The following is an 18,860-nucleotide window of genomic DNA, read 5'->3' on the forward strand; positions in this document are numbered from 1 at the left end:
TAATTTTTTTTTTTAGCGTTTATTTTTGAGACAGAGAGAGACAGAGCATGAACGGGGGAGGGGCAGAGAGAGAGGGAGACACAGAATCAGAAGGAGGCTCCAGGCTCCGAGCCATCAGCCCGGAGCCCGACGTGGAGTTCGAACTCACGGACCGTGAGATCGTGACCTGAGCTGAAGTCGGACGCCCAACTGACTGAGCCACCCAGGCGCCCCCACTGTTGCTTTTTATGGCACATTTAGAGTTTGTCTGAGGCTGATGTCATACCCTCATTGCACAACACACACAGTAAAGAGAAAGTGAAGTATGGAAGGACTTATTCTAGAACAGCACACTGCAAGGTGATGTTAAGGGAACATAGGGAGCGCTTCTCCAACTCTGTAGTGAAGGACAAATTTGTTTGTTTATTAATCTAATTCATCATTGTATGTTGTCCTCCTTCATGTGACTAGTTCACATACAACTTGCCTTGCAAGTTCAACAACCGGAGCCGGTCTCTACCCTGTTCAACAAGAATTGTCTGCTGATCACACTCCTGGAGGTCCGGGCAATGTCAAATTGTTAGGAAAGTTTCTGAATGCTCTGTTTTTTCACTTATCTTGTCACCACGTGGGAATAACAAGGTTTGCAAACCAGTAAACTTTGAGTAGCACTTAACCTGCAAACGATCTTGAATAAGCTAGTACGAGGCCTCCTCGACAACATTTAAAAGTCTATCTGTGTTGGTTTTTCTCTTAAATTCAAGCATCACGGAACTATGTAATGCAGAAAATGCAGATTCCTCATATTCCCAAGGACACAGAGATGAGCACTGTTAATATGTTTGCTATATATAAGCTACCAGTTTTTTTTCCCCCATTCTTACACAAGTATGTGTTTGCTTTACAAAAACGAACTCTTTCTACATATGTATTTTACAACTTATAACTTATTTGGACATGTTCCTATATGGTACATGCACATTTTCCTCATTCTTGACAGTTATAGGGTATTCCATTTCATATATACATGCAATAATTGTTAACCAGGCCCTATTGGTGGCCATCCAGGCCCAGGTACCATTTTCAAGCTAAGGCATTACAGTCCACTAGAAGTAAGAGGTGTCAACTCTATATTATGCATTGCACCTAATAAGCAGAGCAAAACTTGCCATCCAAGTGGTTTTTAATTTTTTTTTAATGTTTATTTTTGAGAGAGAGAGAGAGAGAGACAGAGGACAGCGTATGAGTGGGGGAGGGGCAGAGAGAGAGGCAGACACAGAATCTGAAGCAGGCTCCAGGCTCTGAGCTGTCAGCACAGAGGCTGACGCAGGTCTCGAACTCACAGACCAAGAGATCATGGCCTGAGCCGAAGTCAGATGTTTAACCAGCGGAGCCACCCAGATGTCCCAGCCATTTAAGTGATTTCCGACTGGCATGTTAGGGTGTTTCCAGCTCTTACTATTACATACAGGCTGCAAAGAAGCTGTGTGTTCACCGTCTAGGCATCGGTATGCACCTGTGCACACCTGAAGACTAAGGTCTGATAAGAGGAACTGCTGTCCAAAGACTGTCCCAGCTGACACTGCCACCCACAGTGCTTCCATTGATTTGAGCTTGGGTTTAGACTGGGGGAATTAAAAAGTCTTCAGGAACCAAACCAAGATATAGAATTCAGATCTAACTGAACAGTGGCAGGACATTGGATATTCCTGGGCTGTTCAGAGACTTGTAAAGCCAATTCTCAAAAGAAAGCCAGAAATGTGGCGAGCCGGTGATATCCTCCTTAAAACACCTTTTCTCCTCATTTCTGCTAAGAACGAGTAACTTCTGGCAAGAGAAATCAGCAATGCCTTTTCTTTACAAATCATTTCCTTTCTTAAATCCCAACTGTGAAGTTAAATGCTGCTTACACACACGTTTAACCTTTAGGGTGATGACCACTCATGGCGGGAAGAAGGCCAGGTCAGCATTCTTGGTCGCTGCCACCATTCAGGCCTGACCAGTCTCCGGGGAAAGATCCAAACAGCGGCTTCAGCAGCCAATAAGCGGAGGACTCAGTTACTACTTGACCTGATTCTGTGACTGTCCGGCAGAAACACATCTCCATAGTCTCTTTCAGAACGTGAAGCATCTCAAAATGTCTGAGCCTGCCCGGCTAAACTCGCAATCAGGTTAGTCTATTGTCTTCCCTGAATCCTCTAAGGATTTCTTTGGGAAAACCCAAAGCACGTGTGAGCTGAATTCTGTTCCTCCCTTGGGATGACCTGAAGGTGAGGACACACGCTGAGGTGTCTGAAAGCTATATATAGTGTCTGGGGAAATGATCCCTGAAGAAGTATAGCACAGACCCTAACAATTCTTCAGGAGCTCCTTGCTGATGTGAGAAATCTCAGTGTGAGAGCAGCACAGCTGATCAATCATGGGGACCTACTGCCCCCCAGAAGGTGCACATGCCGACCCCCTGCCCCTGCAGACACTCGGGACATAGGCAGCGTTGCCATCCAAACAGGAATAAACCCAGGGCTCAGTGCACACATTTCACAGCTTTTTATTGAGATTCAGGAAGAGTCCGCTGGAGGCGGGTGCGCTCACTGTCCCAGCTTGCCCAGGCCTTCCGCTGCATGGGTGACAGCGCTTGTGACTGTGTTGGTCACCGTCTCAGTGACTTCCTTCACCGCTTTGTCCCCTGCCTCATGGGCCTTCTTTAAGGCTTCGCCAATGGCTGTCAGGAAGAAAGAGGAATAACGTCCGGTGAGCAAAGTAAACATTTCCAGCTAGCAGGGCCCGTGTCAGCTGGAGTGGCCTGCGGGGATGCGGCGGTCTTACTGGACGGAGGCCTGGCCTTGCTGGATTCTGCCCCGATGGGACAGAGGGCAGCGGGGCTCCCGGAGGAACGCATTCAAACGTGGTTTCGGTTCCCTCCACAACTCGCGTTTCCCCAATTCTGAGTGAGGCGGCGCCTGCTCCTCCCAAGGGCGCGCTGCCTACTCAGACCTCTTTTCTCTGTCAACTGCCTGCTTGTGTCTTCTGTCGTTTTTATATTGGTCCATCGTTTCTATTTACAAATGTTTTTCCTCCCTTTGTGGTTTTTCTCCTGGCTTGGCTTATCGCATTTGTTTTTATTATGGAAAATTTGCAAGTTTTATATTGCCAGGTCTATCTAATATTTCCTATGTGGCTGTCGGGTTTTCCGTCACAGTTAAAAAGATCCTCTCCTCTCCCATATTATCCCCAATCCACCACCTTCTCTTCTAACAGTTTAACGATTTCATGTATCTAATACATGAGCCCTGGATCCATCTGGAACCTATCATGTTGTAAGGAATGAGGCACTTTTAGTTACACTACAGCACACACACATAAACATTTATGCAAATATACATGTAAACACACAATCTCCTGTCTGAAATGTTTTGTCAGAGCGTGCTGCCACATAGTCTTTTGTGACCCCGTCTCCTTAACATCCCACGGAAAGGACTGTCTGGATGGATCTTGTTTTATTAGCAAAGTACAGTCTGTGGCCGCAGATGAGCGTAGATAATTGCATACCAACTGAAAGGATGCAACATCAAGGTCAGGGTTTGACCGGGTTAGGCAAAGAACGGGTTGCTCCCAGCATCTAGCTTCCCTCCTCCCCTGGCCCCAGCCTCAATGATACCTTTCTCTCCGGCCTCCTTGGCGTGTTCCACCACCTCCTTCACCACCTCCTCAACGGCATGAACTAAAAAGATGAGAAGCCCAGAGTGAGCGCAGTGCAAGCCAGCTTCTCCTCAAGGCGGAGCCCAGGACATCTGGATGTCCTGGAGGCCGCCCCCCGCCCCCACCTCCCGGTGAGACCAGGCAGCTCACGAGCAGGACCCCCAGCTGCCTTAATTCAGAGATTCCAGCGGGCCTGGCTGCCAGAAGACAAACCTAGGCAGTCAGACGAGAGCACAGGGCCCTCCGTGCCCCTTGGCCTGGCAAGGCCTGGAATGCAGATGAGCAGGCCCCCGTGCCAACGGGGCCCCTGAGGCCAAGGCGGGGCTCGTCTCCCAGGTCACCGCACCTCTCAGGTGAGCTGCTGTCCCACCACAGCTCCACTGGGGATGCCAGATCCCGAAGTCTCCTCCAGCCAAACCCGAGCCCCCAGAGCAATTCCTCCAACAGGAGGAACTCTCCCACCGCCTCGGAGTTGTCTAAAGTTCGTACGGCAGTTGCTAGAACTGGAAGATTTTGGAGTCGGAAGAATGGCTTCTGATTTTACCTCCACTCTGCACACTTGGTTCCCTTATCTGTGGAGTGGGGATGATGCCGAACTCGGGGCCAGCGAGATATGCAAGAGAGAGGTCAACCCCAGCTGCAGAGCTAACATACGAAATACAGACATGTTTGCGGCCATGCAGAACCCGAACAGCCAACGCGGACACCAGTTGTTTTTCACAAAACGGCAGGACTAGCCTCCCGCACAGAGTTGCTGGGGCATACACACCAAAAGGGTTTTGGGGCACCTGGCTGGCTCAGTCAGAAGAGCATGTGACTCTTGATCTTGGAGTCATGAGTTCGAGCCCCATGCTGGGTGTAGAGATTACTTAAAAATAAAGTCTTCAGGGGTGACTGGGCAGGCTCAGTCGTTTAAGCATCTGACTCTTGATTTTGTCACAGGTTCACGAGTTCGGGCTCCATGTTGGGTTCTGTGCCGACAGTGCAGAGCCTGCTTGGGATTCTCTGTCTCCCTCTCTCTCTGCCCCTCCCCTGCACTCTCTCTTTCTCTCAAAATAAATAAACATTTAAAATATATAAAATAAAATCTTTATTTAAGAAAAGGGTTTCTGGGGACTTTGAAGAAATTGAAACCGTCCTTTGTATAAACCCAGGGGGCTGACTTTGAACGGAATCAGACTTGGTGGTTTCTTAGTAAAGAAATCTTTGAGGCATTAAAGTGATGCTAAAAATAAAAACCCATTTTCTTGTTTCTGTATAGGACATTCAAAACAGGCTGCTTTGATATGGAAGGACTCCCGGGTTTCCAGAGGGGAGGATTCTAGCCACTGGAGGCTCACCCAGCACCTGGGCTCCCTTTTTGCTCCCAGGGACCTCCTCTGAGCTGTGTCCCTCCTGCCTCACAGACCCCAGAAATGGGTCCAACCGAGGGAGGCCTGTTTGGGGGCAATGGACCCCTCATGACTCCACCCAAGCTGCCCTCTTCAGCTTCCACACCCCTCACTTCCTTTCTGTCCTTGTGGGATTGATGGGTTCCTCAAGGGGCCAAGACCTGCCCCCAATCTGCTGAGATCAGCTTCCAACAGGCCCCATCGAGTCTGTCCCCACCTCCCCCCCCAACCCCAGCCTAGGGAGAAGGGCCAGGTGGAAAGGAGCCTCTGGGTCCTTACCAGCTTCCTCGGTGGCCTTCTCGGTGCGGTGGGCCAGGCCCTCAGCAGCAAGTTTCCCCAGACCTCCCAGCATTGTGCGGTGACAGGTGGCAAACCAAGCAGGATGCTGCAGTCTGGATCAGCGTGCTTTTATAGATGCCTCTGATGCCTGCCTGGGCTCTGGGGCAGGAGCCCCCGCCCCAGCCAGGTAGGAGATCAGGTGGTGAGTCAGCGCAGGCGGCGGCAGGAAGATGAGGCTGGGTGGGGCTGCCCCAGTGCCGTGACTGCAGCCCTGCCCCTCTGGCAGTATGAGACCCTGGCACCCGGTACTTGGGGACCCTCTGAGGGGCAGGGACAGGAGCAGGGCTGAGCCTGGAAAGGAGGCCTGACTGCCCCGGGAGATGACAGGCACTTGGGGACAGCAGCCCTTCCAGTCCCCTGGGCTTCAAGCTCCCCATAGCCTGGGCACTGCTGTGTATCCAGACAGGGCCTAGGACTTCCAGCCTGCTATCCAGGATCCTCAGGGTGCCCTAGTCAGGGGCTTGGGGGTCTGTGGGCCTGGGGACCCGGACGGTCCCTCAGGCCAGGGGCACAAGTGGAATGGGCACCACTGACCTCCCCATTCCCAAGGACTTCAGCTCTGCAGTGTCTCTGCAGCTTTCATTGGAAATTTGAGGGGCGGGGGAAGGGGGCTTCATGGTGGTACCTTGCCTACGGCTGAGGAGGACATAGCGTTAACCGGAAACCCAGTCATCCTGGCTTGCAGTCAGCTGCTTCTCACTCAGAGGAGCACCTGAACCCCTGCGCAGCCCCATTCAGGGGCAGGCAGCACAGGAGAGAGCCCAGCACCCCTGCACCTCAGGGCCTGGCTTCTCGGAGAGGTCCTGTGAGGCCAGCAGTGTCCCCCAGGAGGTCCTACAGGAATAGATGGAGGACCCCAGCACCAGTAAGGGAGGTACATCTGGCCCTGGCCAGGATTCCCAGAAAGCCACTCTACAGGCCCCTGATGCATCACATGCTTAAGGGGCCAGGCTGCCTCCCTAGTTACTCAGGTTGAAGAGTGATGCCTCAAGCCACGTGTCACATGCCGCTTCCCTTACTCACCAGCCCAAACTTGAGCCTCAGTTTCCTCATCTATAAAATGGGGACAGCCACACCTTCCTGGCGATGTCACTGATAGAGGGATCATGTGTGCAAGTTCTTGGTAAACTTCTGTTCCCTCCCTCTTGTCACTGATTGTGCTAGAGAGGGGCTGTTCGGGAGTGAGCCCTGACCGACCAGTAGCGGGGGCAGAGGGCCGGGGACTATGACCCCAGTGGCCAGGAGTCATGGAAGAAGTCCTCCCAAGTCCTTGTTCATGCCATCCAGGCCAGGGGCAGGAGTCTGAGGCTGCCTGCCCCCATGCCTGTTCTCTCAGCCTGTACAGATGCCCAGGAGGGTGTGGTGAACCCTAATTAGTGTTTACCCGACTCCAGGCCCTCACTGCCTGGGTCCTACGGGGCTGAGGCCCTCCCACATTCCTGATTGGTATTAGGAAGCCCCAAGCTGTGGCCGGCCCCCATGGCGGGGGGGGGGGGGGGCGGGGGGGCAGGCAGTGGGTGCTGTGGCAGCAGAAACTCTGGGTCACAGGGCCACACACACCACTCTCCACTGGCAGGAGTGGTCGGGTATTAAACCGTCTTTGAGAGAAAGAACACAATAATACTACTCTTGCAACTATTACAGATGGCTATGTGTGACCCTGTGGACTCAGAAGAGGCTGTGAAGTGAGGGGCTCTGGAGCTTAAGCAGGTCCAGAAGACTCTGTTCTCCCCTCAGCACAGGCGAATTCCAGAGTCTTCTGCTCAGGGCAGTGCTGCCAAGGGTGGGGGACTTTGGGGACACAGTTGGGGGGAGTTGGGCTGAGAGACCCACAGGGATATCCCTGGACCCAGCAAAGCTCTTTCCCTGTTTCCTCTGAGGTGGTGTGTGTCCCCCAGCCCCACAGGGTCCATCGCCGTGCTTGTTCCCCTGACAGGATGGTGGTGTCATCCAGTGTTTCCGGGACAGATTCCAGACCCCACAGACCCCTCCACACCAGTTCCCATCCTGGGATACTGTTCTCCCTCTCCTCTGGAGCTCACTAGCCCTCAATAGGTCCTTGCTAGGACTCAGTCCTTCCGCAGGACTCCGGTCCCAGGGCTAGTCCAGAGCCCCACCCAGTACAGCCTCTGGATATGCTTTTCTTCCACTGTTGGCTACTGTTGCCCTTACCACATCACCTTCCCTGCCCGTGAGCCCCTGGCCCTCCTCCCCTGCTGCACTGCCCTGGAAGGAGCACCCTGGCTCCAGTGACAACATATTGTGGCCCCAGATCTCTGGGCAAGACTGGGTCCAGACAAAGATCCCAAATGCCCAGCAAGGGGAAAGCGAGGGGCCTCGCCAAGCTGCCTAGGACCAGATGAGGGGACCCCTGACCTTGGTGCTCTGGCCCAGGGCGATCCCCTTTGGCCTTCCAGCTCCTGCTATGACCAGCTTCCTGTTCTCTCAGCCCCGCCTGTGGATCACTGAGGGTGGTCTTCTTTCCAGGCAAAGAAACCCAAGACAGCCCAAGACCCTCCTAACCAGGGATGGATCCAGATGTGAGGGGCTGGGCTGCAGTGACTCCCGCAGGGAACATTACTGCCTGGATGAGTTGAAGATGACTCAGCTGGGAACCATCCCATCTTAGAAGAGGCCTGGCTCACCCTGCACCCCAGCAGAGCAGCCCTTGAACACAGGCACCTGTCCTGAGACAGAAGATCAAGTCCAGCCCCTGGGGCAGGACCATCAGGCCTTCAGAGGAGCCAACTAATCCTCCAAGTGGAATTTGTGCAACAACCCAGTTTGGCAAAGGATCAACTGGCTGCATCATCAAGTCACGGTGAGCCAATTTCTCATATGACAATTTGCCAACTTGGCAATTACCAGTTCTGAAAAATAAAAATAAAAAATGTTTATTTTAAGTGTTCAAATACTCAGGGCTGTCTTACCTCTAAAGTGATAACTTCTTGTGTGATCTGAACTATGGTTGCCTATCCTCCTTCCGCTTTCTCCTCCTTCTGCTTCAGGGATTTGAGCTCACAGTATATACTGAGCCCACATACCCTGCACACACCGACCCCTCCCAGCCACAGGGAACCAAATCCTGACTCCTGGAGATGTTTTGTGGCCCCTCGGCATGTCAACATCACACACCCATGGATGTCAGTCAGGATTCTGTTGGAAACCAGACGACACATCAAAGGGGAACCTAAGGAAGGGACTGTTCACAAAGCTGTGGGGAGACTTAAGAGAACCAATAAAGGATGGCAAGGTGCCCGGGGACCAGTCATGGTGACAGTTGTCACCACCCTGGGCCTGGAGGGGTAAGGGTAAGGAGCAAGGCCATACAGATGCCAAGGAGAGCTGTGGCTTTACAAGAAGGTCATTCGACAGGAGCAGCAGCAGAGGAACCCAGCCACTGCCAAACCACGTCAAGCAAGGCGGGTACATGGGGAACAAATACCTCTCCTCTCCCTCTGTGACCTAGCCATGTGTCGCCCGTTGGCTGAACCCCACTGGGACTGAGGGCAAGGGAGCCCTGGTGATGCAGTTCAGGAGGACAGGTTCCTGGGGCGAGGGCAGGGAGGAGCAGGCAGACAGTGGATGTGGATTCTCTGTAAACAGAATACCAGCTCAGCCTGCCAGACTGCCATGTCTGGAGGCAACAGGGCAGCAGCTTAATTCTAAATAGTCCCATTTCTCCTTCTTGAAACCATATGAAGGAGGAGGGGGGGAAGGAGGAGAAGGAGGAGGAGGAGGAGGAGGAGGAGGAGGAGGAAGAGGAAGGCAGCCCATCATCAACACACACACACGTCAAATTTCTCTTCAGAGAAGCTGGGAAACCATGCAAATCCAGGAGCAGGTGAGACCAGCAGAACCAATGTGGGAAGGCAGGCAAGTGCAGAAGAGTGGGAGAGACCCGGGGAGGGGGGGGTGGTCTCAGGTGTTGAATGAGAACTCTTCGGGACAGAACTAAGAACCTGAGCAGGTGAAGGAGGAAGCAGAAGATGCCCAAGGATCTCCAGAGGTGTCAGACATAAGACCACCACCTTCCAAGAGTGAAGAGAGCCTTTGAGGAAACAAGGGCTAAACAAACCCTTGTTTGTAAAATGCTGGAGGCTGCAACTGGGAAAAGAGAAGGCTGCCCGTAGAATCTTCTAAAAGTCAGTTTGGTTCTAAGAGGCAGAGGGGTGGAGGGGTCGCGGCTATACAGGTGAGTCCAGCACTTACACGAAAAAGGGGCAGGCTCCTGAGCAGAGGAGTCTGGGTGAATCCCCTGCCCCTACCCCCAACCCAGACTCCCACTGCCATCTGGGAATGCCACTTCAGATCTGAACTTCAGATTCCTGACAGCCTCCAGCGTCAGGAATACAAGGGTTTTACGATTAATAGGGTAGTTTCTCTCTTCCAACTCAGTGTTAATTGAGTTACGAAAGTAATATAGTTTTCCTGTCTTCCTCATCCAGACTCCCCTGACGGGGGTGTTCACATCTCACACAACCACAATACAATGATCAGAAGCCGGGAATTAACATTAGCATATTTAGCTAAATTAAAATCTAAATTTAGTCAATTTTAACTAAATAAATTAAAATTATTTCAATAATAATAAAAAAAAGTTTTTATTTTAACTTTTTAACATTTTTAAAATAGAAAATGCCAGGGCACCTGAGTGGCTCAGTCGGTTGAGCGTCCGACTTCAGCTCAGGTCGTGATCTCGTGGTTCATGTGTTCGAGTCCCGCATCAGGCTCTGTGCTGACAGCTCGGACCCTGGAGCCTGCTTCAGATTCTGTGTCTCCCTTTCTCTCTGTCCCTCCCCCCTCACGCTCTCTCTATCTCTCTCTCTTTCTCAAAAATAAAATAAACAGTAAAAAAATTTAAAAAAAAATTTTTTTTAACGTTTATTTATTTTTGAGACAGAAAGAGACAAAGCATGAACGGGGGAGGGTCAGAGAGAGGGAGACACAGAATCTGAAACGGGCTCCAGGCTCTGAGCTGTCAGCACAGAGCCTGACGCGGGGCTCGAACTCACGGACCTCGAGATCATGACCTGAGCCGAAGTCGGCCGCTTAACTGACTGAGCCACCCAGGCGCCCCCAAAAATTTTAAATATTAAATGCCACACACAAAAATAGAACACAATGAATCTTCATGGATACATTGCAATAACCCAAGAGGCCTAGCTATAACAGTTATGAGCTCAGACCCCAAGTCTTCCTAGTCCATCTGTAAATATTTTATTCTTGAGGAACCTTCTATTTTTTTTAATGTTTATTTATTTTTGAGAGAGAGAGAGAGAATGAGTGGGGGAGAAGCAGAGAGAGAGGGAGACACAGAATCTGAAGCAGGCTCCAGGATCTGAGCTGTCAGCACAGAGCCCGACACAGGACTCAAACTCATGAGCCGTATGAGCCGTGAGATCATGACCTGAATCGAAGTCAGGCGCTTAACCAACTGAGCCACCCAGGCGCCATGGGGAAACTTCTAGCAGACTAATTCCAACCATGTAACAGATAGCAAAACATGTTTTAGCAACAGGAATAGCAGAGAGCTTATAATATTTTCAGTTGCAGATCTAAGAGAAAACAAAGGTGTGGCTCAGGGTAGAGGAATGGAATGTAAATGCTTTCAAAAAGTAGAAACTAGAGGGGCACCTGGGTGGCTCAGTTGGTTGAGCGTCCGACTTCGGCTCAGGTCATGATCTTGCTGTCCGTGAGTTCGAGCCCCACATCAGGCTCTGTGCTGACAAGCTCAGAGCCTGGAGCCTGCTTCAGATTCTGTGTCTCCCTCTCTCTCTGCGTCTCTTCCACTCATGCTCTGTCTCTCTCTCTGCCAATAATAAATAAACACTAAAAAAAAAAAAATTACAAAAAGTAGAAACTAGAATGAGACAAATAACAACCAAAAAAGAGAGAGAAAGAGAAAAAGAGAGAAGGGGGTTGAAAGCAGAAAATAGAAAACTCTGCTCCTTGTCTCTCATAAAATTTGCAATTCGACAGGAATCAGAGCTGAGAAGTCAAGTGGAACCAAAATGGAACCTGTCCTTGTCTCTCTTTTTAGTGACCTTGCGTTTAGCTAGTTGAGGAAGTAGAACCTGGAGAATCAGGAATTGTTTGGAGGAACTGCTAATGGAAGAATTGCTCTTCGGATCCTTGACCAGGACCCAAAGGTAGAGTGGCCACGGTCTGGGCTCCACTAGCTTCATGACCCTCATGGAGCCAGGGCTGGGCTCCTATAGGCTCCCATGGGCTCCCCTGGTGTTGCATCCACTGTGTCCCAGACATGTAGCAAAACCAAGTTCAAACTGGCCTTCCCCCCATTCCCACAGTTTGCAATGTTGGGAAGAACAGGGCACATAGAAACAGGCATTTGCATGGTGCATGGGGCATCAGGAGTGTGGAAGGGGCTGCACCAAAGAGACGGCACCCAGGGTTCATCTGACAATATGCAAACTCATTGTTATCTGGTAGGAGAACCAAAGGAGGTCAGGCGTGTGTTCATTTAGCAGATGTTGCCAGAGCACCATTCTAGGCACTGGCGTGCACTCATCAGTAGAAGGGACTTGGTTGCAGCCCCATGGACAACCATCAGAGAAGCATACTGGAAGGGTCTCATTAGAATAACTGTGGAAAAGGAGGACAAGGTGTGAGACTGTATCAGCGGTTGCTGGACCCATCCTGAGTGTGTGTGCGTGTTGGAGGATGGACAAGGGAACTGAGATCTGAAGAATGAAAAAGTAGGACCTCTAGACAAGAATCGTTAATGGAGGAGGACAGAGAGTGGTCTAGACAGTAAAAACAGCACATGCAAAGACCCTGTGGTGAGCAGCAACATGATGTCAAGGGAAATGGAAAAGGGCCAATGTGGCTGAGGCAGAGAGGGCCAGGGTGTTGAGAGAGGAGGCTGGGGAGGCGGGTGAGGCCGGCCAGTGCAGGATCCTGGCTGGCATCCAGGTAACATGGGGATGACAAGCTTTTGTTTGTAAGAGAAAACCTGATTCACAGTGGCTCAAACAATGAGGGAAACTGCATCCTCTTGCTAGCATGGCAGGCTGAAAGACTGGTTAGTTTAGGGAATGAATAAAGTTGTGTTTTCCTTAGGCTTGTTTCTCCTATGGTTACATGTGGCTGGCACAGTTCTAAGCATCATTTCCAGCCACAAAAATGTCCGGTGGAAGAGGGGGGACTGTTTCTTCCCTTGTCTGTCTTTTTTTGAGGATGGAGACTATTTCCTAGAAGCTCCCAGGCCCTCAGATGTGACCTCCCTTCTCCTTGGCCGGAGCTGGGTCCCACACCCATCCCTAAGGCAATCTCCTGGGGAGTGCAGGATGAAAAGGGATTGCTGGAGCCACGGGGATTTCTCTCTGAGTCACCAGGGGAAGGACTCACACCAGAAAATATGTGTGGGCTCTGCCACCCCAGCCCATCGGGTCTCCCCCAAGCTGTGCACCCCCCTCCCCAGGTGGTCTCTCCTGACCCTGGCATTCACTCCTTGGAGGCAGAGGCCTCTGGAGATGCTGGAAGTGCCCTCACACTACCCAGGTGTCTCTTTGAGGACCTTCTCTTTGGACCAGAGGGAGCAGCCTTGGCCCATTTTGCAGATCAAGCGAGGCCTTCTTTCCGGTACAGTCAGTAATAAGGAAACAAGAATGGAAGCTGGTTTGGCCCCCGGGTGAGGATGGGAGACGCTGACGGGGAGCGGGAGAAGATCTGTGGCCGGCCTGGGAGGGTTCTCAGGTTGGAGAAGAGAAAGGTCGCTGGAGCAGAGCTGCACCCACAGGGACACCTGGGCCTGGGCGGAGCGCCACACGACACTGCTCCCTGCTGGCGGCCGTGCGAGGCCTCCCATGAAGCCGGCCTCGAGTCCGCGCGTGAGGGGAGACTACTCTTTTCTCTCTTATCTGCCCAGAATTGGGACGTGTAATTAGTATCTTTGAATGGAAACGGCTTGGCTACGTACGTGCTCGTCCAGAGAGAATAAGATCCTCACGGGTGGAGGGAATAACGTGAGCAAAGGCTCGGAGGTGGGAAAGGGGAACGCGGTGTGGCAGGGGGTCCGGATGGAGGGGGCCGCCAGCGCCAGGCGCCAGGGCTGGGCCTTATCCTGTGGCAACTGTGAGTCACCCTGCAGCGGGGCGTACCGGGGCTGGTGTCGCGTGCGTGGACACGTGCTGGGGGGGGGGGAGGGACTAAGTTTGCGGGAAGTCTAGTCCCTCTAGGGGCCCTGTGGCACGAAAGGGCCGGCCTCCATCCTGGAACAGAAAGTCCTGGTACGTCCGAGCGGGAAGGGGTGCTCGCCGGAGGGGGCGCGCGCGCACGTACACCGCCCTGTAGCCCACTGCAAGCCCACGTGCACCGCCCCCCGCGCGCTGTTCCTCCCCCAGGGGGCGTGTCGTGGGCGGGGCTACTCTCGGCTGCAGCTCCGAACCAGCTCCAGTCCAGCCACGGGGTGCGGCGGCTCCCGGCGTGTCCTAGCCTTCTCGGTCCTGCCCGGTGACTCACCGCCGGGTGGGGCCGGCACACAAACACCCCGCGGGCGGGGACCGGGGTGCGGCGAGGGCTTTAAGTGCTGCTCCTGCGACTCTGCGTCGTGCCCAGAGGTCCCGCCACCTGAGGTCCTCACAGGATCCCAGCGAGGGAGCCCCGGTGCTCGCAGCCTCCAGGCACAGCTAGCGGGGAGAAGTTCCCGAAGCCCAGCCCTTGGAGCCCCTATTCTCCTGCCCTGAGCTGAGCCCCTCACGCATCTAGGGACCGAGTATCCCCTCCTAGGAGGCGCGGGGTTCCTGGAGCTGAGGGAGCGATTTGGGAACGGGGACCAGGTGGCTCCTGAACAGAGCGGGAGGCACACATACCTCATTGAACTTCGTATAAGGGAGCGTCTGGATTTGCGGTTGAGACCATGGGAAAAGAATTCTTGGACAGTTCGTATGGGTTTCCGAATTTGGAATGCCAGAACTCTGGATGTCGGGGCTGGGTTTCTGCACACTGTGCAGGGCGGGGGCGAGAGAGGGCTGGGCCCGGCTTGTGGGGAGGAATGAAGTGGACAGGAGGTAGGAACATGTGCTTTAATAAGGCAGCAGGCCAAGGGCCCGCCAAAGCCCAGGGGCTGGAGGGCAGTCACCCATGTCTCCCTTCTGTCGTTATATGAGGCCTAATTTTTTCCCAAAACCTGAGAAAGTCTCAGAGGCCTGGTTAGCAGTCTTGTCGATGGTTTCCTGGGTGGCCTTGGCCACCTGGTCCATGGCTGGGGAAGGAAAGGAGAAAGCAGGTGAGGGCCAGGCCCTGGGAACCAGAGTCCTCTAGGGTTAGCCTGGCCTGGGTCTCCATCCCCAGGAAGCAATGTGGACAGAGGGGCTTCAGAGTGGAGGGTATGTCTGGCTGAGGGCTGAATAGGGTGGGGAATGTTCTGGGGCTGCCCGCCCTCCTGCCCACCAGCCCCACCAGACCTTTCTGCCCTGCTTCTGTGGCTTGGTCCACCACTTGCTGGGCCGATGATCCTGCCGCAGTCACTGGAACAGAGAGATGTGGCCCTTAGTCCCTATTGAGACACTGCCAACCACAGGGGCCCCACCATTGCCACCTCTATCTGTTCTCTAGAGTAGTGTGTCCTACAGGCCCAAGGGATGAATGCCATCAAAGTCAAGTCCTCTGACTAAAAAGTCCTGTGCCAGTGAGGCATAGGGGCCCTTTCCATGCCTCTGGGGTATTCTTGTTTATTTATAACTCTAGGCTCCTCCCCTCTGGCCTGCTTCTCTCTTCATCTCCAGGATTGCAGAGAAAACATCCCAACAGAGGCTGGAGCTGGCATCTGGGTTGTGGCTGCTCCTGGGCACGGCCCGGGAAGAACCCTGTCCCTCTTTCACAATTTCTCCCCCCAGAAGCCTGGCCCAGATGCCTGAATTCCCACCTCCAGTGCACAGGGGCCCCACCCTTGCAAGGCCCTTTCACCACTGCTTCTCTCCCATGCCTCTCCCCAGAAGGCACACAAACAATGATGCTGGTGCCTCTGTGGGCATGCATCTTAAGGCATTAGGAAATGAAGTCCAGAACGGAGGTGACACTTCCAAAGTCAGGCCATCTCCCCTGGACCAGAGTTTGTGCCTGTGGTGAACAGGGCTTCCAGGGGCTCAAGTGGGTCCCACCTGCTAGGGGAGCAGACAAGTGGCTCCAGCCTCCAGAGACCTGACTCATCCTTGCAACTGAACCGGAAAGAAGCTGCTTTTACTCAGACCCTGGGTCAGGCAGGCCCCGGGTCTGCTGCTCACAGAGGCTCCCATAGGTCCTTATATGACAGAACCAGTCGGGGCCACAGAGAAGGAGCTTTTGCACCCAATTTACAGATGGGGAAAGTGTGGCCCAGAAGGAAGGGTCTTGTAGACAGGCTTCCTGGTAGCATTTTAGTTTCAGGGGAGCAACTGTGGGCATTCCCTGGGGCACTGATGAAGGAGGGGGTTAGTTTGGGTGTTGTCTGTTCGTTTGGATATGTGCAGCACAAATTGGGAGCTGGAGTCCCGGGGGAGGCCGAGCTGGGCTGGAAAAGCCACAGCTGGTGGGCCTTAGGGCAGGGGTCTCCACACATTTCCTAACCCCAGTCCACCCTATGCCACCCCAGCTGTGTAATCTCAGGTCCCAGGAGGAAAGAGCTGGGGGTGGAGAAACAAGGCTGGGGACCTACCTTCTGAGGTGAGGGGTGAGAAGGCCCTCTGGGTGAGGACTTAGAAGGAAATGATTTTTTTTCGGTAGGACGGGGGAGGTAGGGGAACTCAAAGCCGGGTGGTGGCAGGAGGAGCCCCTTCTGCCATCCCATCCGGTCCAGTGCGCCTCTGAGACCCCAGCGAGCAGAGATGGATCTCTAGGTGCACGGGGTGCCAAGTGCGCTCTCTCCGTGGACCTTCACCCTCCCCTAAGGACTGAGGTGGGGCTTCTCACGATCGATCGGGGTGTGGCCACTCCCCTCCCGCGCAGTCTCTTTATATTGGCTCCTGGCAATGCCCACATCGCCCCGAACTCAGGGGGCACCAATGTTTCCCCACCTCCCTCAAGGCATCATCCCTTGGACTGGGCGGGGTGGGCGTCCTGCCGGATCCCTGCATCTCAAGGGAGGGCCCTCAGGACCCGGAGCGGCCAACCGACTTTCGGGATGCGTAACCCAGGACTTCTGCCTCCGTGAGTCCCTGCAAGTGCCCCGGGTCGCAGCACTGTCCTCACCTGCTTCCTGGGCCGCCCCCTGCACTTGCTGCTTCAGGTCCTGCAAGCTCTTGCTGGCCATGACTGCCGGGGGTCTGCGAGGTCGTCAAGGATAGCTGCAGCGAAGTTGGATCCTTTTCACCTTGGCTGCGACCGAAGCTCCAGCTCTGGTTTTTAAGGCGCCCCAGGGCTGTCCCGCCCCGCGCGGGGCGGGGAAGAGGGGGCGCGGGGCGTTTCCCAGCAGACCGCCCTGGGGACTGACTGGGCCCTGCTCCAGCCTCCACGGACGGAGAACACATCCTGGCCTCAGGCCGGCCGTGGTGGGAAGGCGGTGCGGGGTCTGAAGAGGGGCAATGGGGCTGCAGGGGGTGGGGGTTGGATCAGGGGTCCACAGAGGGGCAGGAGTGGAAGGGGGCGCACACACCAACGGCCTCCACATCGGCCCGGCCCCTTGTCCCTAACCCTGAGGATCCGGTGGGCGCTGGGTGAGCGCCAGGTCAGAATCTCAAGGCTGGAATTGACATTAATAATAGCAGCTGCCTTTTATTGAGCATTTACCTTGTGCCAGGCTCTGCCCTCAGGCTTTTCAGCCTCTTGTATAATCTTTGTAACAACTTGGTGAAATGAGTTCATGAACTCACCTGGCAGGGACTCGAATCCACGTGGGTGGGCTGTAAACCCTAGGGCCCTGACTGTCCCCAGGCAACCCAGCTGTCCCCACACACTCAGCCTGGACACTGTAGAGGCCGTCTGTCCTGCCGCCACTGGGACCAGGCAGGCTCAGAACGGAGAGGGTCGAGTAACTCCCTCTCACAGAGAGCCAGTCACTGGCAAGCACTCCTGGGGGAGGAAATAGCCCAAAGTGGAGGGGGAACAACGGAAGGAGCTGCAGGGTGCGCCCAGCCCAGGGCGCAATCTAAGGTCACCAAAGCCCAACGAGTTAGGCAGGAGGCGAGGCTCAGAGAGGGCAGGGACGTACCCCGGTCCACACAGCGAAGAAGCGGATGGCCAAGCCTCAGACCGCTCAGTTAGCCTTTCCCTGGATGGAGCGCACACAGGACGGACGTGGTGGCCACTTGGGGGCGCTGGGAGAGGGGTTAGAGACCTGGGCGTCAGCAGGGGAGCCAGAGATCCCGAGGACAGCAAAATGACCCAAGAGCCGTGACCCCCTGGAGCTCAAGTGTGCACGTAGGGCCTCCACTCCACCCTGCATTCTCCCACTCTGGAGCCCGCCTGCGCAGCCAGGAAGCCTCCACCGCACACCCTTTCTGCCATGGGTGCTGCATCTTAACCCTCCCTTTAATGCCTGCCCTCTGATTCTTCCTCTCCGGGCCTGTCTCTGCGTCTCTGTGGAAGCTTCTCCTATTCTGGAGCTCTGGGGAGTGGACCTCCCCTATCCAGGTCCACTCCGCTAGGGCATGCCCTGCCTCTAACAGTTGGTGGCAGGGAGAGGGTGGGGGGAGGCGGCAAGGAGAGGCCCGGGATAAACCTGGGAGCGGCAGCTGCGGTGTGGGATGTCTGGAGGCACGCATGCACACACAATGAGAATGGATTAATGGAGATAAGGGCAACCCTGGTCAAGTAGAAGGGGCAGGCACTGAGATCAGAAGGGGGGAGGGGACACCACGCCCTGAGGAATCCAGCCCTGCCACTCCCCTGCTCTTCCTGGCCTCTGGCAGGGCCAAGCCCAGAGCCCAAAGGCACTGCAGGAGCCAGACTGCTGCCTGGGGGACTCCCCGGAGACCAGCCTAGCCCCTGCCCTCCTGAATTCCCACCAGTAGCACCAGTCTCTTGGGCCAGAAGGGTCTTTTCACTGCAGCAGTGGACATAGCAGTGGCTATTAAAGTTATTCAATGCCGGTGCTGGTCCCAGTGGGCAAAAACAAGACAGGGAGGCACAGTCTGGCCCAAGCAGGTGACAATAGAGACAGCTGGTGGTTCTAAAGCAGCAGGCACTGCAGTCATACCTCTTGGGTTCAAATACCCCTTAGGGCAAGCCCATCTCTCTGAGCCTCAGTGTCCCCATCCTTGATGGGGAGGGGGAAGACTATAACAGAATCTCCTCAAATGCTATTGTGATCATTTAAATGGACTGAAGGATGTCCAACACTCAGCCCAGCACCCCACAGTTCACCTGGGGCTTCTCAGGTGAGGAGAGGGGCAGGGAGAGATCAGTTGTTCCTCTAGCGAAGTCACGTGCAGCTGCAAGAGCAGAAAGTGCGTAACATGGGTTTAAAGGCTAAGAGCACTGCAGGTGCCGTGGGGCAGGGAACAGGCTTCCTGG

The 18,860-nt window shown here is 54.3% G+C and overlaps 2 protein-coding genes across 2 annotated transcripts; both read right to left on the reverse strand.

The window, feature by feature from the left end:
• Nucleotides 1–2,517: 2,517 nt before the first annotated feature.
• FAM25A (family with sequence similarity 25 member A) lies at nucleotides 2,518–7,473 on the reverse strand. The gene is made up of 3 exons (XM_030335385.1): nucleotides 5,349–7,473; nucleotides 3,638–3,700; nucleotides 2,518–2,701 (listed from the first exon to the last, which is right to left on the reverse strand). Exons 1-3 carry the CDS (start codon nucleotides 5,419–5,421, stop codon nucleotides 2,568–2,570), a joined length of 270 nt encoding a protein of 89 aa, XP_030191245.1. The 5' UTR covers nucleotides 5,422–7,473; the 3' UTR covers nucleotides 2,518–2,567.
• Nucleotides 7,474–14,440: 6,967 nt separating this feature from the next.
• Nucleotides 14,441–16,736, reverse strand: ADIRF (adipogenesis regulatory factor). Its single transcript, XM_030334699.1, has 3 exons — nucleotides 16,599–16,736; nucleotides 14,837–14,899; nucleotides 14,441–14,634 (listed from the first exon to the last, which is right to left on the reverse strand). The coding sequence occupies exons 1-3, from the start codon at nucleotides 16,657–16,659 to the stop codon at nucleotides 14,531–14,533; spliced, it is 228 nt and encodes a 75-aa protein (XP_030190559.1). The 5' UTR covers nucleotides 16,660–16,736; the 3' UTR covers nucleotides 14,441–14,530.
• Nucleotides 16,737–18,860: the final 2,124 nt, after the last annotated feature.

This window comes from Lynx canadensis, chromosome D2 (genome assembly GCF_007474595.2).
Source record: "Lynx canadensis isolate LIC74 chromosome D2, mLynCan4.pri.v2, whole genome shotgun sequence".
In the NCBI taxonomy this organism is placed as follows: domain Eukaryota; kingdom Metazoa; phylum Chordata; class Mammalia; order Carnivora; family Felidae; genus Lynx; species Lynx canadensis.